Source organism: Rhinopithecus bieti, unplaced genomic scaffold (assembly GCF_001698545.2).
Source record: "Rhinopithecus bieti isolate Rb0 unplaced genomic scaffold, ASM169854v2 scaffold_9899, whole genome shotgun sequence".
NCBI classification, from domain to species: domain Eukaryota; kingdom Metazoa; phylum Chordata; class Mammalia; order Primates; family Cercopithecidae; genus Rhinopithecus; species Rhinopithecus bieti.
In genome coordinates this window covers 3,980,198-4,002,545 of record NW_016806979.1, presented here as the reverse complement: position 1 = coordinate 4,002,545, position 22,348 = coordinate 3,980,198, and the positions used below count along the sequence as shown (strand labels likewise).

The following is a 22,348-nucleotide window of genomic DNA, read 5'->3' as shown; positions in this document are numbered from 1 at the left end:
GGTGACACCGTCTGAGAGTCCATGGCAACAGGGAGATCCATCCTGTCCAGGAGCAGTGCTGAGGCTTTTAAGGGCTCCGAGGGGGAAGCTGCTCCCTGGCAGGAATGAGCCAAGGCCCCCAACACACACCTGCTCCGCTCAAAGCAGGCCCCTCGCCTGATGGAGTTAAGACTCGCAGTGGCCACCAGTGGTCCCCTCCGCTTCTCCAGAGCCAGCACTTAGCGTTGGCAGATCCATCTCCAAGGAAGACCGGCCACCTCTGTTTGCAGTGTGGTGCACACGCACAAGATTCCTCAGTCTCCCCATGTTTTGGACAGCAGGGCTCAGCCTGGGGCCTCAGCGCCACCCATGCTTGAAAAGCCCCAGGAAGGCAGTTCCTGTAATCACATTCTACAAAATCTGAGCACCTCCCTGCGGGCCCTTGCTCATGGCGCTTAGAGGTGTCATTTGTCATCCAACAGCTCTGGGGGATGGTGCCACTATTTCTGTTTTGCAGATGAAGAGACTGGAACTCAGAGAGGTCTAGAAGCTCACCCAAGGCCCCCCATGCCCCTGCTGCCCTCCTTGAGCCTGCTTACACCGTGAATTGGTGCAGCAGGTCTCAGCACAGAAGCCTTCAAACTCAAGGCCCTGGGGGAAAGTCAGTCCTAATCCAGGAAGGCACTGCTGTCCCACTGTATCAGAAGCCGGCACGCGTGGCCTCTGGGGGCCAGGCATGCTCGGGAAAGCGAGACTCCAGCGATGGCTGATTGTATGGGGCCATGAGTGGGGTGGGTGGCCCCCAGCTCTCCTCCTGCCTCTTCTGCCCCACCCGCTTCTGACCGGGAGCAGAGCAGCAGCCCCAGGGCTGGGACACTGGGGACGGGGGCTGCCTAGGATCCAGAAACCTCAGCTCCGCCAGGGCCTCTGCCTGACCAGTGACCCCGGCAGCCTGGTGGGGGTGCCTAGCCCCTTACCGTTGGTGTAGGGGTTCCCCGTCTTCTTGTTGGTCATGACTCGGGCCGTGGCATTATTGACCTGTCCGGAGAGGGAAGGAAAGAGAGGAAGAGGGACAATTAGCCTCCTGGAAGACCCACCGGCCACTCCTCCGCGCCCTGCCCCGCTAACCCCAGCAGCTCCCGCCCCGGCCTCCTCTCTCCACCATGCTGCCTGCCCTCTGGGAGCCTTGGCCCCTACTGCTCCCAGCACGGACTAAAGCCCTGCCTGGCCCAGGACCCCAGACCCAGGCCTGCTGGCCTGTGTTCTTCACATGGCTGTTCCCATAAACCCAGCCCCAGACTCCCAGGCACCCCAGGACAGCTGGAGAAGCTCCCTGGTAGACTCTCCACAAAGTGTTCTCCAACCAGAACCAGCTAAGAGGCTGGACTCCAGGACGCCCCCTCCTCCCTGAGGCTGCCAAGGCCTATCTAGGCATGGGCACCAAGATGGCCGCATACCCTTCCTGGATGATGCCCCCCTCCCCCGAGGCCAGAGTCCTCAATGTTGCAGAGCACAGAGCTCTCTGATGGAGCCCGTGTGCCCCTAGAGGACGAGGCTGACAGGGAGGGGCTCTGGGCATGAAGTCACCTATTTTCTACACATATGCCTGGGTGAGGCTGTCCAGGGGCAGCCTGGGGTGGAGAGGATGAGGCGTGTGTGGAAGGGAGTCGAGAACAGCAGGGGTGACGGGCCCCACGAAGGGGTCTGGGCTGTTTTGCTTCCCCTGTGTCCTCAGTGTGAGCCCTGAGGGCCACGGGGCTGCAGCCTGGCCAAGCCAGTGCCTTCAGAAGTCTGGAAACCTCCTCTCAGGCCCTTCACCTCCTGCCTGAGGGCTCTGCCTTGGTGACTCGCCCCAGCCCTCCTCCAGCCACCCTTTGGCTGCCCTGCCTGTTGGGGGACCCAGCTCCAGACACCCAGGCCGCAGCAAGGGAACACAGCCCACTGGCACTCTGGGCCTCTGGGGAGTAGGGAAGGAGGGGACAGAGTGGGGTGGGTGTCAGGGAGGGCCCAGAGCGCCCTCTCCCTGTTCCTGCTTGGGGCCTGGTCTCTTCCTCTGCCCTGGCCATTGCCACTGCTGGCCATTGCCACTGCTGACTCCCCAAACAAGGGGAGGAGTGGGGCCAAGGTGGGGGCAAACTGCAGGGCCCAGACTGGGCCATGTGGGGACAGGCTGGGGACAGTCACTGCTCCATGGTGAGCAGGGTCTGGGGATTAATGGCTCCTTGCCCAGGTGTACTGGCCATGGTCCCTGAAGCTGCCCAGCCCCAAATACAGGATTTCTGGGGCTCTTTCACTGTCTGGTTGGGGACAGGGCCTCTCCTAGGAAAAGGAGGGAAGAGGCAGGGGAGAGGGGACCTCAGGTGAGCCTGAAGGAGTGACAGGTGACAGGGCTTGGACTGCAGCCAGTTACTCTGGCCTTAGTGCAACCCTTCCTCCCACCCCAGGGGACCCTGGCCAGGCTCTCTGAAGGGTGCGGCAGTGGCGGGGCTGGTTGGTTGGGTGAGCTGGGGGGCAGGTGGGCGACCTCAGGGCATCCCTGCTGCAGCACACTTATCTGAGCACCTCAATTTTCCGTCCCTCTACGATCGTCCCATTCAGCTTCTCCCGGGCTCGGTCAGCATCTGAGCTAGTTTCAAAAGTTACAAACCCAAAACCCTGTGAGCAGAGGACAGGGAAGGACAGGCACGGAGAGGAGGATACAGGGTGAGGAAGAGGAGGAAGAGGAGGAAGAAGAGGAGTGGGGGGGTGGGGGGGGAGAGAGAGAAGGGGTTGAGTCAGGTGAGTTGAGGCAGAGACGCAGGCAGCCCAAAGGTCTGTCCTAGGGCCACCGGCAGGATGCCAGGAGGGGTATGGGCCCCAGGGGGGCAGCTGCTGGCCCAGCCTGAGCCCAGCCTGAGCTGATCACCTGGCATCTCCAAAGGGACAGGCCAAAGCCACATAAGAGACGTCATACCTGACCACAGGCCAGGCCTGCCCCCTGAACCCCACCTTGGGGTGGGGGGCCCAGGCTGGGCTACAGGACCTGCAGGGGCAGCCCCCCCATCTCCACCCTCGGAGCCCAGGGGAGAGGGTCATGCCTTCCTGGAAGGGGAGCAGGGCTTGTCTCCGCTGGACACCCTCCCCAGCCTGCCCTCTCTGTAGCCCCTCCCTCAAGCCTCAAGGCCAGTGGTCCCCTGGGGTGAGCGTTCAGTGGGGTGGGGCCCGGGCCGAGGGGCCCAGGGCCCTGGGGTGCAGGCAAGAGGTCCTGGTGGCTCAGAAAGAAAAAGCGGCAGCGGCAGCAACAGCACAGACAGCTGGGGTGGGGCGGGGCGGGTGGGGTGGAAGAGCGGGGAATACAAGCACCCGTGTCGCTCAGGGGTCCTCGGGCGCGAAGCTCTCCAGGAAGGAAACGCACATTTCACACGTTAGCCTGGCGGGACCTACAGCCGGCGCTGTAAGGCGGCAGCTCCGTGCGGCACCCACCTTGGAGCCCCGCTCGTTAAAAATGATCTCCACGTCTAAAATTTTTCCGAATTGCTGCAGAGACAGAGACAAAAAGGGAGTGGGGCAGAGAGGAAAGTGCGGGTTAAGAACGCTGGCCCGGCCGCCCGCTCCACTCCTGAGACGCTCATCCCTGTGCTCTGCCCTGGGCTCCCAGGCTGGGAAAGGAGCCCTGGGACCCCCTCCCGCCTCCGGCCATGGAGCGGCTGGGACTTGGCCACTTGGAGAGGGTGATGGTGGGGATAGGGTGCCCAAGGCACCACCAAGAGGGTCCTTGGTGTGGTGTGGGGGTAGGGACAGCTCTCCCAGCCTCTCCTGGAGGCCCGTGTCTCCCTTCTGCCTTGGGGAGCTTTTCCTGCCAGGACACTAACTCCAGCTGCCAGCTGGGGATGGGGATGGGCACATCACCAGTGTCCCCTCCTCACCCTGCTAGGACTTGGCCACTTGGAAAGGGTTACAGTGGGGACAGGGTACCCAAGGCATGACCACCACCCCTAATTCACACTAAAGGGTAAAGGTCTGCTCTGAGACCCTTCTCCAAAGGATGGGGGAGGGGGAGACAGAGGGGCATGAGTGCCCATTAGGGACAAAGTGCCACAGAGAAGAGAAAGTGCTGGGGTCAGGAAATGGAGATTGAGGCCACTGGAGATCAGGACCCCTGGTTGGCAAATGGGACCCTCAGGCCTCCCTGAGATGTGGAGAAGGTTGGGCAGGGGGAAAATGGTGTGGAGGGTGTGAGGGAAAGAGGGAAGAGGAGGGAGGGTCTTCTGCCCAGGCCCCCGGGACCCTGCACAGCCTGTCATGGGGCTGTGCTGGAGTGGGGTGCTGAGCAACGGTGACCTGAACCCAGGCCCAGCCTGTGCAGGACACTCAGGCCAGCTGGGCCATGACGCTCTTCCCCCATGCCTTCTTCCCCCCAATTGTTGGCCACGGTCCCCATGGGGCAGCCCGGTCTCTCACTGGTACTGTGAACGGCCCCAAACAACAGTTCTGAGGTCCCTAGGGCCTGTCTTGAAGCCTGCAGTGCAGGCAACTGATGGGGGTTTCCCAGTCACCTCCACACAGTCCTGGAGGCAGGGGGTACAGCAAGCCCCAGTGGGGCCAGACAGCAATGAAATCCCAACTCTGCCAGGTGCTGAAAAGAGGGGGACAGTAACCCGTTCTGCAGAGACCCAGGAAGCTAATGGGGGACAGTGTCCCCATCCTGCAGGGACCTAGGGAGTCGATGGCAGATGGTGCCCCTGTCCTGTAGGGACCCAAGGAGCTGATGGGATGGTGCCCCCGTCCTGCAGGAACTGAGTGTATGTAAACAGGTCCCCTGCAGGGGGCATCCAGCCAGAACTCCAAAATGCCATCCTTTGAGGGCAGCCAGCCAGAGCTCCAACATGTCAGCTGCTATTAAGGGGCAGTCCCAGGCCCTGAGAACACTGGCCGCTTGCTCAGAACCCAGGGTCAAGAAGGGACAGAGTCCTTGCCATCTGATGATTCTAAGTCATGCCAGCCCCCCGATGAGTCTAAACTCCAAATCCAACCAGGCTGGGATCCTGAGACAGGAAGTGGACTTCTGGGGGTCACCTCAGGGGGAAGGTGGAGGGGAACCTCTCCACCCTGGGGCTGCCACAGGTGCCTCCAGTCTGCATGGGAAATCCCAGCTGGGTCAGGGTGGCATGAGGAGAGAGGCTGGAATTCAGGAGCCAGAGGCTGTCTACCTGCGCAGCAGAGGTGGGGTGGGCACCGCGGCAGGCAGGGGGAAGAGGAGTTTGGAGGGAGGGAAGAAACATGGCCGGGCCACATGGTCCTCTGTGGCCAGGGCAGGCCTGGGAGCCTGGCTGAGCCGCCCAGCTGCTGCCCACCCACCACTCAGCAGCCCCAGCCCCCCGCAGGCATCAACACCTGCTAGGTGCATTCAAGTCCAATAACAACAAAGTGACCAGGACCCAGGGCAACCCTGCACGTTCTCAGTGACCCCACCACCGGGGCTGAAGCCCACAGTGCAAAACCCGAAACAGGCCCACGGAGTCCAAGACAGGCTTTAATTCCCATTGACTGTGCATCCGGTTCCAAGTTCCCCACCCGGGGGCCGGGGGACACAGGCCCAGAGAGGTTGACTGCCCGGCCCCAAGGCACACAGGAGAGGCCAGGGCTGGGGCTGCTGCTCCGTGAGAGGCCGAGCTGCCCCTCCAGGTACCCTCTTGTGAGGAGACAGGAGCCAGAATGTGGGAATAGGGTGGTCATAACCAAACTGACTGCGAGGCCCCAAGGCACTCTAGGAAACCCGAGATCAGGTGGTCTGGGGACCATGGGTGAATTTCTAGCTGGGAGCAGGAGGAGTGGGGTTTGAGGGGCAGCCACAACAGATCCCCCTACTCCTCAGCTCGAGGCCTTCCTCTTCCCCGACACCCTCCCAGCAGGTTCAGGTCAGGGCGGGGCTGGGCCCAGGAGGGAAGGAATCCTGGGACCCTGGAGGCTCCCGGTGCAGTGGGAGGCAGGGAACCCGGAGAAGCAGGTGTGGGCAGGAAGGCAGGGCCTGTGGGTGCCACCTGGGAGCTAGGGCAGGTGTGGAGGGCAGGATGGGCGGGGCCGCGCACACTCACCCCGAACATTTGCCGCAAGTCAGGGTCCCTGAACCGGAAGGGGATGTTGGAGACGTGTAGCCGCTTGGGCTGCTGCTTCTCTGTAGGGTCGGAGGGGTGGAGCGGCTGGCTGTCCGTCTGTGCCGCCTCGTCTGTCTGCTGCAGGGAGAGGACTGGGCTGCGGAGGCTGCCTCTGTGTGCGGGGTTGCCCGGGTCCCCTCTGCTGAAGGGAGGGCAGGGTCTAAAGGCCAGATTCTCCCCCACCCTTCTGGGCCTCTCCCATCCCTGGGCTGGGATCCTTGGCAGAATCTGGGCAGATGGTTTCCATGAGATACAGCACAGGGGCACCTCACACAGAGAGGCCCCACCTCTAGGCCTTTGCCCAAACTGCAGGTGAGGCCACCTCCCTCCTGCCATCCCAGGGCAAGGCCTCCTGGCCTGCTCTGCTCCCCGCTCCCAGAGCCCAGCTCTGTCCACAGAGGCTGAACCTCCACAGTGTCTTAGCCCCACTGACATCTCAAGGCAGTTCTGGGAGCCCGAGGACCCCACTGGCTTTCAAGTCCTGATGATGAAGTGGTGTGCTGCAGACAGATGTCAGCCCGGCCCGAGGGTCCGCCTGTCCGAAGGTGCTGCCTCTTCGTGTCCCCCATCCCCGCCATGCTCCTGCTTATTCCAGCCTGCTGCCGCCACTCCGAACCTTTGGGGTTCACCTCCAGAAGCCTCTCCCAAGGCAGGGGGTGGCTGAGTCCAGTCCTTTATAGTTAGTCCCCATTTGGACCCAAACACTGGGGGGCAGATGGGCTCCCAAAGACTTGGGTCTCAGGAAACAAAAGCCACACAGCCCCCAGCTCCCTGTGAGAAGGCAGGGGTGCCGCCCGAGGCAGTGCAGTGTGGCCTGTGTGAGGCTTTTCCTGCGTGGTCTTCTCCAGTGGACTGGCCACGAGCTCACGGCAAGCCTGCCCTTCAGTCTGGCTGGGTCTCGGCTGTATCCACAGAGCAGGAACTCCGGACATGCGGCGGGCGCTTCATCAGCATCAGCCGGCTGGATGCACGGGTGACTCTCTGAGGTGGCCATTAGCTCATCACGACCTGGGCCCAGGCCCCAGGGGCTCTACAGGCCAGTTCTGTGGATGCAGCCAAGCCGCAGGTGCTAGCCTCACAGACCGTTTCCCCGCTCAGCCTACTGGCAAGGCGGGTGGGTGGCACAGGAGCACCAGGGTGCAGGAGAGGCCCTCGGTGGCGACAGGCACAGGTGGTGGGTGCACACCCCAGCTCCCACGGGGTGCCTTGGAGGGGCTCTCACTGTCCACACTTCCTCCAGCAATTTGAGCTCGGCTGCCCATGGCAACAGCAGGCTGACAGTGTACCTTTTATTGGCTTCCTTTGCCTTCCCGCCTCAATTCCACGCTGCCTCTTATGGGTTTTGTGAGATCATCTCCCAAATACACCCTTTGCATTTGAATCTTTGGCTCTGGGCCTCCTGATACTCCCGGTGGACAGCTAAAGGCCACACACAGAGAACCCCTCCTTAGAGGCCAACTGGCTTCTGGGACAGGACGCCAGCCGAAGGTAGGAGGGTCTTGGCTCCAGCCATCTGGATCCTTTCTGGAGTAGCAGTAGAGGAGACTGGGGTCCCTGAGAGGCCTACACTGCAGTCGGTACAAATGGAAGGCTGGTGGCATGGTCTCCCACGTAGCCTGCGGAGCAGAGGCAGCCAGTCTGGGAGCAAGAGAAAAGCCAAGATGAGAGGCCCCAGAGAGCCATTCCCACGCATCTCCAGCCAGGCGGAGCACCTGGCTACTGAAGCCACTTTCCGGAGGGCATCTGTCGTGGGCAACCAGAGTGCTGAGTCAGGACGGTGAGTGGGGAGCCTGGGGTCACAGTGCCAGAGGCCTCGGCCCATGGCAGAGGAAATGGAGCCAGAGGCAGAGCCGTGCCAAGGTCACACTACAGCTAAGTGGCCAGAGCTTGGTCCCTCGACTCCTGTCTGAGTGGCTGTCCGGCTGTCGCCGCCCCCTGCATGGCCGCCCCGGTTGTCCTTTCTGGAAGGACAGGCTGCTCCCCTGCATTTCTGCATGTGGTCAGGAAGCCTGTGACCAGGCTCCAGGGCAGCAGGTGCCCCTAGGTGCCAAGAGGGGAAGTTACCACTTCTTGGGCTGCGCTGGGAGGTGGAGGACACAGCCTCTGCTGTACCGCAGCTTCTTCCCTGGCAACAGCCCCTAGCCCGGGTGGTGGGGCAGGCTGGGAGTGGGGTCTCGAGGACGGGAGCATGTGTGCATGTCCCTGATGCACCTCTGTCCCCTGCATTGAGAAGTGAAGATGCAGCGCACACCCCACAGTGTGGGATGGTGACAACGTGGGAACTGCCGTCTCGGAGCTCACCTGGACGTGCGCTGCAGGACCTGTCTCAGCAGACGCGCCATGTGGTGTGCGGACCCAGTTCCGACGGGCACGTGTCCTGAGCTCTACGTGTTCCCAAGGCATGAGGCTTTGGGTGGATCCCGCATCTCCCTCAGGACCCCAAGAGGTGGAAAGTGGTCACGGCTCTCGGAGGGCATGAGCCCCCAGGCTTGGGGAAGTTGCGCAGCTGCTTCTTGGGGTTCCCTGACATGTGCCACCCCCATCAACGGGGGGCTGGGCTTTGGCATGGAGGCATCCGTGGTGGGCACAGTTGGCAGGGCCAGGAGGGTGGACGACAGGCCTCCAGAGACTCCTGGTCTGGTTGGTATCAGGTCTATCAGGTCCCCAGCAACACAGGGCAGCTGACTCTGGCTCCAAGCGGGTAGGCAGGGGGCTCCTCCATCCAAGCCTAGGGAACTGGAGATGCCCCGCAGCCCAGTGTCCCAGTTCTGCTGCCATCCTTCTTGGTCCCAAGTTTTCTTGCAGAAAGCAAGCCTGTGCTAGACCTCCGGAGGGGACGACCTTACCCCTGAACCAAGGCGAGACCGTCCAAACATCCGCCGATCTTTACGGAGGTCTGAACCCCACCCTCCCGCCGGACAGGCATGGGTCTTTCCTCCTCAGTGGACAGGGATGCGCCTGTGCCCTCTGCTGCTCTTGGGTACAGGTGACTGAGTCATCCCAGATTCAGGAATCCAGCCTGGATAGGGGCACGCAGCTCTGGCCTCTGAGCAGCAGAAGGCGGTGGTCAGCACGCCAGGGCGGCCACGATGGCGGGAACCGGCCCCGCGCCCACCCAGGGGAGCTGGGGCATCCACCCCAAAGTTCTAAAGGTAAGCAGCTGAGGATGAGGCAGGAGGAATGGGGTGATGGGGTGTGAGTGGCAGGAGCCATGAGTGGGGCCAGGACACAGGTGAGGAAGAAGCTGTTCTATCCCTGCTCAGCCCTGGGCAGAGGCTAAGTGGGTTCCATGGCTGTGAAACTGTTGCGTGTGCAGGTAAGCCCTACGCGTGACTGCACATGGGCTGCCCTGGGCCGGGGGATGGGGGCCCTCCAACCGCTGATTGTAGCGGTCCAGCAGCCTCCACTGCCTTTCCAACTTTTTCAGGGGCTTTCTTTACCCCACTTAAAAGAAAAGAGAAAAAAAAAAATCTTTGTTTCTCATTCTCAAATGCAGGGAAAGAGGGAAGAACAGGACCGCCCTTCCCTCCTGATTGAGCTGGGGGTCCTGCTTCTGCATCTTTCCCCAGCTCTGTCTTGGCCTGGCCATTATGGACACCCCCCCAGCCCACTCAAGTTCAGGGTGGGGGGTCTAGATGCCACACAGCATCTCCCACTCCACATCCTCTGAGGAGCCTGCACCCACTTTCGCCTGGGCCCCCCAAGCTTGGCCCAGAGACAGGCAAAGGGAATGAGCCCTGGGCAGGGTCTGGTGGACCTAGGCAGACCCTGGACAGCAGGTGGGACCCGGCGGCTGTTGTGGCACAGAACCAAGCTGTGCTGCTGCGACACAAGATGAACCAGCTTTTGAAAATCCCTTCCTCGACAGCGCCATCTCTCCTCGTTCCTCCAAAGACCTCCTGGGCGCTCAGGCAGGGACCCGCCTTGGTGAGCCCCCAGTGGGCGGCCAGTCAGCCTTGGAGGACAGGTTCTCTGTGTGGTCTCAACCTATCCACTGGAAGTGTCTGCCTCAGAGCCTGGCGGCCCTGACTGTCGGCTCCCACGTGGCATTTGAAGAACACAGGATTCCAAGCCCCTCTGCTGGCCTCTGCACTGTGGCACGGGCAGCCGACTGATGCTTCTTCCACTCCCACCTCCCAGCCTGGGTAGGGGCATCTCAGCTGAGCCTCACTGTGGTGTTGCTTTGGGGACCATTGCCTCCTCTCTTCTGCCTTTCTCAGGCCGGTGGCCAGCCATGGCTACCCTTCACCCTTTCCATAAGCCGTGAGAGCCAAGAACACAGTGACCGAGGGCTGCAGCTCCTGGCGGAGGAGACAGAGCCTCGGCCAGACTATGAGGCCTGTAGTTATAGACGAGGTGGCCCAAATGGAAGATCAGGGCAAGTGCGGGAGTTTCTGAGAGGAGGCTCAGGCCCGATGGATGGCAGAGAGGACAGAGGTTCATCCTGGGGTCACCCGGCAGAGAGGCCTCCAGGGACCTGGCCGTAGGCATCTATGCCTGCAGTGAAGCCAGTGGTGCAGAGCCCAGATCCCCAGTGGGCAGTGGGGCAGGTGCTGTCCTCTCAGGCATCAGGCCCTTGCCACCCACGTGGGGTCCCTTCTGGCAGGTGGAGGAGCCCATGTGGGTTCTGGAAAACACCAGTCTCATCCTGTCTCCCTCTCCCTGGCTGGCCCTCCACAGTGACCCTCAGTGCTTTGGCATTTTCTATCTGCATGCTAATCTCTCTCTCTCTTTTTTTCTCAGAGTCTTGCTCTGTCGCCCAGGCTGGAGTGCAGCGGCGTGATCTCAGCTCACTGCAACCTCCACCTCCTGGGTTCAAGTGATTCTCCTGCCTCAGCCTCCCAAGCAGCTGGGATTACAGGCGCCCACGACCATGTCTGACTAATTTTTGTATTTTTGTAGATACAGGGTTCCACCATTTCGGCCAGTCTGGTCTGGAACTCCTGACCTCGTGATCCACCTGTCTCTGTCTCCCAAAGTGCTAGGGTGACAGGCGTGAGCCAATGCACCTGGCCTGTTAGCAAGCTGAGGGTCCCTTGAGCATAAGGACAGTGTGTGACCCCCAAGAGCCCACAGTGCTGGCACCTGCCTGACCCTGAGTGAATAAATAAATGCTCCAGACGGTGACCCCCGCTGGGGAACACAGACCTTAGCGGTTGCTCAAGGTAGTGAGATGGGGTCCCCCGGTCCTTCCGCAGCCCCTCATCGTACTCTGTACTCTGTGCTGCATTTATCCAGAGAAGGCAGGTGACGTCGTGGTGAGAGGTGAGAGAAACGGAGCCTGTGTGCAGGTGTGCATGCCCCTCGTGGGTTCTTGTCACATGTCTCTTCCCATCACGGATGAGCAGAGACGCCCCTGCCCTACCAGGAAGCAGCTTCCATATCTCTGGACGGTGAAAAGAGATGTTCTGCTCAGAGGGGACGAGCCTTCCTGGGGAATGCTGTAGCCGGAAAGTCACCGGAGGTGTTCGGGACCCACCCGAGGGCATCAAGACCACACAAATCAGCGCACGCTCTGCCTTCTGTGGGACGTCTCAGTGGCGGCGAGGGACCAGTGGCCCCCAGGAGCCCCACGTTTCTCTCTGCAGGGTCCGCTGTGCTTCTGTGACTAGCAGTTGAGGGTGCATCCCACCTGGGTGGTGGCAGTGTTGGGAAAAGCCCTGAGTTGGCTGAACACAGACTTCCCACCAATTCCCAGCTGGAAACCCTACTGAGGGGAGGAGGAGCAGGAGGAGGCCTCGTGGTTCCAGAAACTCCAGGAAAGTCTTTCCGGAGCTGGGGCCCAGCCTGTCTTTGAGGGTCCTGGGGTGGAGGAGACGGGGAGGTAAAGGCATGGGGATGGGCTGCAGGGGCCACTGTTCTCTCCCATTGACGCCATCAGCCCCAGGTCCTAGAACAGAACAGGCCGCCTGTGTGGGCCCCTGGGCCTGGACAGCACCCTGCTGTCTAGGGGCCGGCTCTGCCACAGCTACCAGTGGGGCGGGTGATATGGGGGCTGGACAGGTGCTCCGAGCTCCCCTTTTCCACTGGCCCTGGCCATGCCACCTGGCAGGGCAGCCCATGCTCACCAGCAGAAGGAAGTCCCCTTGGGGGAGAGGGTGGGGAGCCCTGGTGGCCTCTGGGCAGCATCTGGGTCCAGGAAGCGTCCGGGGGATGCAAGCCCTGACCTGGTGCCAACCTGGGCAGCAGGCTCTCGGCGGGGTTCCCTGGGTGGCACTTCAGGAATGGTGGGGAAGGAAGAGACCAGGGTACTTGGTGGCTGCACATGGGCCCTCGAGTGCTCCAGGAGCTCAAGGAGACACTCTGACCTAGGCAGGTCTGGACCAAAGCTCTGAACTCACCCCACTTCCTATCCCGAAGATCTAGACCCCAATACCAGGCTGCTTGGGGCAGGGCCAAGGGGAGGCTCGAGGGAGCTGAAAGGGCCCTGCTGATGACCCAGGGACAGGGTCCGGGGACACCTGAGTCAGCAGGGAGCGTTCGGCCTTCAGCTGTGAGTGCTGGGCAGCCTCTGGGAGGAAGGAGCTCCTGGAATCTGGAACACCGTCTCCAGCTGCCTTCCAAGGTGGGAAGGCTCCGTGTGAACAAACACTCCAAGGTTGGGGGCGTGCGGCCTCCGGGGCAGCTCAGGTCTTTGTTCTTCCTGGGGCACCACGCCGAGGCCGTGACTTCTGCCGGCAGCCCCGCCCTGGGTGCAGGTCATGGAGAATGACTCTCTCCTCTGGGGCCTCGGATGAAAGATCTGCAGACCACGACCGCGGACCCTTCGCCAGACCTGAGAGACCCCAGCCTGAAGAAAGGAAGGTCAAGGCCGTCTGCCATCCCCTGGGCTCTGGGTGCTTCCTGCCTGGAACGCTTCCGGGGAGGCTCTGGAGGCTGGTGACTGCAGGGAGAGACTCCCATCCTCCTAGGCGGAGAGTTCTTCATCGGATGCAGCGTCCGCCTTTTCAGCAGCTGCTGCTTACTCGGGGCTTCTCTCCATGTTCCGTGGACCTCACGGGCAAGCCAGGCCCAAGCCAGCCTCTGTTTCCGACTTTCCTGTCCTTGCGTGGCAAGAACCAGGGGACAGGGCTGGGTCATTTCTTCTTTGTAACCTCAGTGCCAGTTCAGTGCCTGGCACACGGCAGGTACCCAGCAAATGTCTGCCGAGTGAAGGAAGACTTTATGTGTGTCCTGGGTAGGCTGTGTTTGGTGACTCCAGGTGTCCAGGAGGCGTCTGGCCTTGGTTCTGTTGTTCAGTTAGAGCGCCAGGTCTGTCCCCACTCTGTGTTATCTGTGCATCTGACCCTCTTGCTTCTGGTTTTCTTCTGGGACGAACCCCTGAGGCTCACCATGAGAGACCCCCTCATTTGTCTATAAGGTGGCTGTCAGAGGTTTGAGCAGATGAGCTGTGTCTGCTGGAGTCAGTCAGAAAGAGACCCAGCCTGCTCTAGCGTGACTTGTTTACGGTGAACCCGGCTTGGCTCCCGGGATCATCTCTTTCTTTTCTAAGCACACACAAGGCGTGGGTTTGATGAATCAGAACCAGAGCAGCTGGGGAAGCATGACTTGGCCCCCACTTCTACCACCCCAGGGCCTGGCCTTTTCCATGTGTGTCCTGTGGCTGTAGGAACCCTGGGTATCAGGATGCTGGGGGGCGCTGGAAAAGCTGATGGCCTCGGGGCAGATTCCAGCTGGGCGGGGCTCCAAGCAGGGAGGAAGGGCACCACCTGGGTGCCAGATGAGGGTCATGTCCAGCCCAGGAGGCGGCTGGGTGGGCTCTCTCTACAGAGGGCCTGGGTGACGCTGGAAGAAGTCCCTGCCCAGGCATGCACCAAGGGAAGGCTCCCATCTGCATCCACACAGCACGCTGGGAGCCAGGCTGGACTGCGGGAGGGCTGAGGCAGTTGGGAAGGGACCCCCATTGGGAGCTGCCAGGGCGGTGCCACTCCCGGGCAGTGCAGAGAGCTCTGGCCTCCTGCCCAGCCCCGCCAGCGAGCACATCCAGTGCTGGGACAGGGCCAGCAGGGACAGTTGGATGAACCTGGAGCCCCAGAGCAGGGGCAGGGGAGGCACATGGAGATCTCAGTGGAGGGGACCAGAGAAAAGGAATAGACTGGCCGGGGCTCTGCAGCGTGGGTAGAGTCAGGGCCTGGTCTTTGTACCCAGAGCCCACCCCAGGCCGGCGGCTTGGCCACTCCCTGCCGGCTCTCTTTGCTCTCAGGAAATCTGAGAAGTGAGGGCTCAGCACTTTTGCCTGGGAGCTGCATTACAACCACATAATTGAAGCTATCTGATTGGAGGCCAGCCAAGCAGGTAGATTACAAGTGATTAGAAATGATAGGAGGGCCTGCAACCCGAGACAGCTCAGAGGGCCCTGGGCCGCCTTCGCGGCTCTGCCTCTGCCCTCCGCCCATCTCCTTCACTTTCTACTAACAGGTCTCTGGCAGCGAGGACACCTCCCAGCTAGGTGAGTGTCTGCTCGAAGCAGGGAAGTCAGGCCCAGGCGGCTGGAGGAGGGTGGCTGCCACCCCACCCCTCAGTGCCTGGCCGTCCCTCCAAATGCCTGCCCATCACAAAGCTCCTTGGTGCTGGGGTTGAGCAGGGGCTGGAAGTGCCTTTGCTGGGGGTAACTTCTGGCCCAGGAGCCCCGTAAAAGGCTCACCCTCCACACACAGAGGCCCTCTGCCCAGGTCCCCCGCCCATCTGGTATACCTCATGCCCTCCTGGGCCACCCTTCTTCTGGGTGGGCGCTCCTCCCTGAAGCTCCAGGGCTGGGCCTGGGGTCGTGGGGGCCCTTACCGGCACTGTCTGGGTCCCGGCGATGGGCTGTGTGCTGGCCTCGGAGCCTGGCTGCTCGGGGTGGGTCTGTGCTGGTGTGTACAGGGTCATGCCATGCTCTGGGGGGACCGGGGTCTGGCCGGAGTAGTCCTGCGTGGGGTGCGGTGGGGGTGGGGCATACTCGGCAGGGATGCCGTTCTGTGGCGGAGGGGGGTACTGGGCAGGGGGGTAGGGCTGGGCCATTGCTTCAGGCGGAGCCGTGGCGTCCTGATCGCTCTGTGGAAGGAGAGAGAGCAAGGCCTGGTTAGAATCTTGTCCCCTTCCCGGAGCCCCTGAGGATGGGGCCTTGTGGCTGAGGAGAGCTTCTCCAGCAGTATTTTCAGCAGGCTTTCCCCAGCCCCTCCATGGGGGGCTTCCCAGCATGGGCACCAGCTCAGAGCAGGAGGGGTTGCCGCGCTGGGAATGCGGGGGGAGTCGGATCTGGAGTCAGATGGCGCTGGGTTTCAGCCCATTGCCTCACACTTGTCAGACCTGGGTACAAGAACAACTGAAGGGTTTTTTTAAACTACCTGATTTTTAAAAAGTTAACCATTTTAAGATAACTGTAGGCTCATGCAGCTGTAAGAAATAACAGAGTGATCTGTACAGCTTGTGCCCAGGGTCCTCACGGTAACATCCATAAAACCACCACCAGCAGGATACTGACATGGATTCACACGACACACAGAATGTTCCACCAGCGCGAGGACTACTGCTCTTCCCCTCTCAGCACCAACCTACCTGCTTCCCACCTCCTTAGGAATTTTAAGCCTTGGCAGGTGGATCACCTGAGGTCAGGAGTTCAACACCAGCCTGGTCAACACAGTGAAACCCCGTCTCTACTAAAAATACAAAAAGTAGCTGAATGTGGTGGTGGGTGCCTGTAATCCCAGCTACTCAGGAGGCGGAGGCAGGAGAATCACTTGAACCTGGGAGGCAGGGGTTGCAGTGAGCCAAAATCGCGCTACTGCACTCCAGCCCGGGCAACGAGGGTGAAACTTCGTTTTCAAATGATTTGAAGCCTCGGTTTTGTCATTGGAAAGCAGGAGTGAGAGGGCACTGCCCAGCCCGCACCTGGATCCCTGGAGGTGACTGTGCAGAAGCTGAACTCAGGGCCTCCTGCTTCCCCTGCCAGTGATGTCCATGACAGTGAGGTGTGCTGGGGAGGGGGGCAGGAAGGGTTCCAGTGTCTGTCTCAAGGATCTCTGAGGAGCTCTGGAAGATCTGTCTGTGCCCCCTCAAAGGCCTGCTGTCCCAAGGGGGGCAAACTGCTCCCGCAGCCACTCTCAGAGGCTCTTAGAAGCCCAGGCCCTTGGGCAGGACCCCAGAAGCAACATAGGGCAGTGGCTGTCAAAGTGGAGGGCCTGGGCCCACAGCAGCAGCACCTGGGAGCTTTCTGGTGGGCAATGCAGATTCCAGGGCGCACCCCAGGCCTCCTCCGGCAATCTGCGTGCACTGAAAACCACTGACTTAGGGCCTGAGAAGCAGCCCTGGTGGGAAGACCTTATGACCCCAAGAGGAGGGCTGGGGTCTTTCACAGTGCCAGAGAGCAAGATGCAGGTGGAGGCGGCAGAGGGAAAGGGGCTCCAGCCTCCTCCACTCGCTGTCCTCCACTGCAGACACAGCCTGGGGCCCAGGATCTCCTGAGCAGGCGAGGCACTCGCCCCCCGGGAGTCTGCGGTGAGGAGGCCTCACTGCCTGGAAGGACAGATGCCATCTCTGCCTGGAGCAGCTCACCCGTGTGTTAGGACCCCTGCTCCGATGTGGACAGGTCTGCCACTCACAGCCGCCCCGGCAGGGATAGCCAGGAGTCTGCGTCCTTGCTGAAGGTGGGGTTTGCTGTGGGGAGGAGGAATGCCCAGCAGGGAAGTGGCTGCTTATCTCCTTCACCTGCGCCTCCACCCCATGCTCCCACCGCCCAGGGCCATGCACGCTTTGTTCACACCACACACTTTAGTGAGCATCTACTAGGTGCAGGCAGAGGCTGGGGGCTGCCCTCACAGGGCGGTCTTTCTCCCGCTTCCCTCCACACCCACACATCCCCCTCTGCCTGGCTCCTGTGTTCTCGGCCTCCGGGCAGTGCCTCCCCCGGCTAAAGAGGGGCCAGCCCCTCATGTGCCCATGCTTCCTGCACGGGTGGACCTCATGTGCCCATGCTCCCTGCGCAGGTGGACCTGGCCTGTCCACCTCTGTCCTGCCTCCCCCACTCCTGGCCTGTCCTCTGCATCCTTCATTCAGTTCCTACAAATCCACCCAACAACTGTTGATTGGGTATCTGGGGTATGCCAGGCCCATGCCAAGGAAGGGGCTGTGTTGGCAGCAACCCCGACAGCCCCTGCTCCCTGCTGATGGGGCTTGCAGTCCAGCGGGAACGGAAAGCTTCAGGAAACAGTGGCTCAGATGCCAAACCATTGTTACAGCAGTGGGGGCTGTAAGGGGCCTGGCTGCACCAGGGAGGTGGCCCCAAGGGATGGTCCCAGACTGGCTGTTCTGCTTCAGACCCAGCCACCCTCCTTCTATTTAGAGGCCCCAAACCCTCTGCCCAGGGGCCGAGCAACCTAGGGTGGGTGTAACCAGCTGGAAGGGTGAAGCCTGGGCAACCCAGCTGTGCCCTGCTCCCTGAAGCCTCCAGTGCCAGCTGTCCCTGGGCTCTGCAGCGGGGGCCATCTCGGTGCTCGTCACCCTGCGACAGACTCGCTGAGTGGGAACCTAAGGAGCAGAAATGCTGTCCTCCTCTCATCCCCACCCCTCCGCAAAGCCAGCTGGTTCCTTCCCTCTCTCTGCTGACTCTGAAACTGGGGCGACATTCAAGCTCCTGAGCCATGGGAGGGAAGCACATACGTGTGCACGCATACACACTCGCGGGAGGTTCCCGGCTCATTGCTCCAAAATAGCTGGCGAGGCCCCATCGTCCATTGTTAGCAAACGTGTTGGTGATGAGTCCAAGTGGGAAGGGGTGGATCCATGAGAGAGGAGGAAAGGGAAGGGGAGTCGGGCCACCCAGGAGGGGTGGAGAATATCTAGCACCCGGGATGGCCAGAGGCAAAATCAGGAAAACAGGAGCAAGAGAGTGAAGAGAAAGTGGAAGGCGCAGCCTGAGGGCCCTGCAGACACGGGGGAGATGAATTTGCTGATAAATATTTGATTAGAGCCTTCACCAACTTGCACCATCTTCCCAGCGCCCCCCCGCTCCTCCACCTCCTCTAAGACCTGAGAAAGAGTGGGCTCCTGGTCAGGTGCAGTGGCTCATGCCTGTAATCCCAGAACTTTGGGAGGCTGAGGTGGGAGGACTGCTTGAGCCCAGGAGTTTGAGACCACCCTGGGCAACACAGTGAAACCCTCTCCACAAAAAATTAAAAAAAAATTAGCCAGGCATGGTGGTACATGCCTGTAGTCCCAGTTATGTGGGAGGCTGAGGCAGGAGAATTCCTTGAACCTGGAGGTTGAGGCTGCAGTGAACCAAGATCACACCACTGTGGTCCAGCCAGGGTGACAGAGCAAGACCCTGTCTCAAAAAAAGGAAAAAAAAAAAAAAGCGGGGGAGGGGGGGGCAGCTCCTGTCCTGTCCTGTCTGCTTCCTTCTCACCCCACCTCTAACCCTCTGCAGGGCTCTCATCCCTGTCATTCAACTTGGGGCTGAATGACAGCTGCCAATCACTCTCACTTCAGGTTCTGCAGGGCTGGAGCCTAGAGCCCTAACAAGTGACAGGGGAACCTGCCAACATAAAGGTGGGGGCTCTGGCAGTAGGTGCCAGATCTGAGGGCGTCTGTGGTGGGCAAGAGGTCCCTAGGAGATGGGGACATTTTAGGGACATTTGTGACACTAGAATAAAAACAGCGTGTTTGAGCCCACAGTGCTCCTCCTTTTATAGACGCCCACTCATTGAGTAGACACTTCCCCCTTTCCCAGCTAATAAAACCGAGGTGCAGAGACAAAGTGAATTGCCAGGCTAGTACGGGAGGACCCCAGAGAGCAGCACTGGCAACCGGGATCCCAAACCCACCGTCTGCAGCTCCACATGGAATTGTAGCCCTGCCCAGGGGGGTTTGCAAGGGAGAGGAGGTTTCACAGCCAAGCATCGGGGTCTAGACCCTGCAATGCATGGGGATGGGCTCCAATGTCCCCTCTTAGCCACCAGGTGGTCCTGGTGACTGTCTGTCTTCTCTGCACACGTTTTTCCAACTGCAAATGGTCACCATGGAGCCTGGGCAGAGGAAATGCAGAATGAAAGCCTAAGACCCCTCAGGGGGGCTAGGGTGACCAGCAATATCCCTGCCCTGTGTGTCCTCCACACCTGTGCTGGGGTGGCTGTGGTCCTGCAAGTGGCTCTCAGAACTGGCTACACATCCCAGTCACCTAGAGAAGTGTCCACACCTGGACCACACTCCTGAACAACAGAGGCCACTTATAACCAATGTTTCCCAGGAGATTCTGACATGTAGCCCTGGTGGAGAGCCCCAGACCAGAAAAGCAAAGTGTATCAGGCCCATCCTGAGAGGGCGCGTGAATGCCCAGCACACGGAAGACTGTGCAGCCAGGATCTGTCCCATTGCTTCTCTTCTTCCCAGGTCGGCTGGGGTCAGAGTCAATAAGGGCCTGGGGTTGGGTGGTGTGAGTGGAGGAGTTCCTGCTGGGCTACGGGGCTTATCTCAGATGACCTCATGTTGGACCAGCTTGTGGAAGGATCTGGTTCCCCAGGGGACTGTGCATTCTCAGAGAATGGGGACCACTTCACTCACCCTTTGTCCCCATATCCCTGCACTCAGCACAGCACCCTGTTGTACTCAGAAGAGTCTCAGTGGCGGAATCGCATGCTATGTATGGACTGTATGGATGTAATGGGGGGATGTATGGATGTATGGATGGATGGTAAGGTGCATGGATGGCAGGTGGGTGAGGGAGGATAAATGGATGGTTGGGATAGATGGGTGGATGGATGGATTAAAGGGTGGTAGATAAGTGGATGGATCAGAAGTGTGAGATGGATGAGTGGATGGATGAATGGATGGGTGGATGGGTGGATGGATGGATTGACGGATGGCAGGGTGGATGGAAAGACGGATGAATGGATGGAAACAAGGGTGGATGAAAGATTGGTGGGTGTGTGGATGCACGGATGAATAGATGGGTGGATGGTTGGATGGATAGATGGGGGGGTTGATGGGTGGGTGAATGGATGGGTGGGTGGGTGGATGGATGGACAGATGGATGAATGGATAGATGGGTGGATGGATAGATGGGTGGATGGATAGATGGATGAGTTTAAAGACCATGGATAAGTTGTTATCCTCCCTCCCTCTACAAACTTGACCCCCTCTTCTATCATCACTTGTGCCTAGCAAAACTGCTAAGACCCAGCTCTTCCTGCTCCACTCCACAGCCCACGCTGATGGAGATAAACACAAAATCACCCTGAATGATTCATTCAGAATCCATGACCACCCTCTGCCATGGGCCTGGCACTGCCATTCAGCTCTCACAACCTGAATGTTGATTTCACCCTTCCTCCTCAATCTTCCAAATGTTCTCCTTTATCTTCACTCTTAGTGAGACCCTGCTCCCTATTTTCTAGGAAACAGGAGACAACATCCACATTCACCTGCCCACCTCCCTGCCTCGTAACCTACACCATGCCTTCCCTCCTGTCCCCAGGGATGAACATCGTGCTCCCAGATATGACCAACCACATCACCTGTACACTAGAGAGCAGCCCTTCTCACCATCATGTGCTCACATTTCTGGCAATTCGCCCCTTGCACTCCAGAGCCATCAATGTTTTCCTCCTGCCGGCACCCTGACAGGCTGCAGTCTCTCCCGTGATAGGGAAAGAAAACCCTCCTTGACACCATGGCTTTCATCCTACAAACCAAATTCACCACCTCCCTTAGAGCAAAACTTCCCAAATGAATTGTCTATACCTGTGGCCCCATTCCCTCACTCCCGTTCTCTCTTGATCTCACTCCAAGCCAGCGTTCCGAGGCACCATTCCCTGAAACCACCTTTCCCAAGGTTTTGACATCCACCATACTGAAAATGCAATGTGACCACTGCAATGTGACTCATGTGTCCAGTCCTTGTCTGGTCTGGGCCCTGAGCAGCACTGGCCATAGTTGGTGGCTCCTCTGTGTGGAGACACTTCTCTTGGCTGCACTGCCCCACTCTTGGTTGGTTCGATTTTACTGGAAGCTTCATCTGCATTGCTGGTTCCTGTGCATCTCTCCAACATCTGGATAGTGATGGGCCCCAAAGCTCAGAACTTGGACCTCTTTCTTCCCTGTCTACGCTGACTTTCTAAAGGTTTTGATTTAATCTCAAAAGTTTAAAAAAATTACCTGTATGTTGACAATCCCAAAGTTTTATCTTCATCCTGGACTTCTCCCCAGAATCCCAGCTGCCCCTTGCAGTCTCCACTTGGACATCTGATATACTTTGGTGGTTTTACGTGCCCTCAAAGGGACCTCTGACCTCTCCCCACTACCCCCCTCAAACCCATCTCTGAGGTCTTTCCCATCTCAGGAAACACCTGCCCCAGTCCAGCACATAGTCCTAATCCGGGGTCACCCTTGACTTGGCTCTTTTGGTCCACACCCCACAAACAGTCCAGTAGCAAACCCCACTGGCTCTGCCTCCAGCCGCCTTGAACCACCCACTGCTCCCACCTTGGTCGGGCCACCATCATCTCCTGGTCCTCCTACTTCCTCCCTGGCTCCTACAGTTTGTCCTCTGCAGAGTAGAACCCAAAGTCCTGAGATGGCTCCCCGACCAGGGACCAGCATGACCCCTACTCCTGCTTCTCTCCTCTTGCTTCTCTACTCCAGACACAAATGTCCCCGCTGTTCCTTGAACGTCTAGTTGCCACCTAAGGAATCTGGTACACAGGTATATAAAAGGTGCTCACTATCATTGATCATCAGAGAAATGCAAATCAAAAGTATACTGAGATATCATCTCACCCTAGTCAAAATGGCTTAAATCCAAAAGACAGGCAATAACAAATGCTGGCGAGGATGTGGAGAAAAGGGAACCCTCGTACACTGTTGGCGGGAATATAAATGAGAACAACCACTATGGAGAACAGTTTGGAGGTTTCTCAAAACCGAAAACAGCTACCGTAGGATCCAGCAATCCACCTCTGAGTGTATACCCAAAAGAAAGGGAATCAGTACATGGAAGAGATACCTGCATTGCTGTTTACTGCAGCACTGTTTACAATTGCTAAGATTTGGAAGTAACCTAAGTGTCCATCAGCAGATGAATGGATAAAGAAAATGTGGAACAGATACACAATGGAGCACTATTCAGCCACAAAAAAATGAGGGCCTGTCATTTGCAACAACATGGATGGAACCAGAGATCATGATGTTAAGTGAAATAAGCCAGGCACAGAAAGACAAACATCGCATGTTCTCACTTATTTGTGGGATCTAAAATCAAA

At 59.3% G+C, this 22,348-nt stretch overlaps 1 protein-coding gene across 16 annotated transcripts in view; it reads right to left on the bottom strand.

Moving 5' to 3' along the window:
- RBFOX3 (RNA binding fox-1 homolog 3) overlaps nucleotides 1–22,348 on the bottom strand; it is a 546,061-nt gene that overhangs the window by 11,002 nt on the left and 512,711 nt on the right. For 14 of the 16 annotated variants that reach the window (XM_017879339.1, XM_017879334.1, XM_017879342.1 and 11 more), the window contains 5 exons: nucleotides 14,895–15,149; nucleotides 6,054–6,191; nucleotides 3,442–3,495; nucleotides 2,542–2,634; nucleotides 957–1,017 (listed from right to left, as the gene is read on the bottom strand). In XM_017879339.1, the coding sequence (XP_017734828.1) occupies nucleotides 957–1,017; nucleotides 2,542–2,634; nucleotides 3,442–3,495; nucleotides 6,054–6,191; nucleotides 14,895–15,116 (568 nt within the window). In that variant the 5' untranslated portion in view covers nucleotides 15,117–15,149. The remainder of the gene's footprint in view (nucleotides 1–956; nucleotides 1,018–2,541; nucleotides 2,635–3,441; nucleotides 3,496–6,053; nucleotides 6,192–14,894; nucleotides 15,150–22,348) is intronic. The other 2 variants (XM_017879332.1, XM_017879344.1) reach the window with 1 other exon arrangement.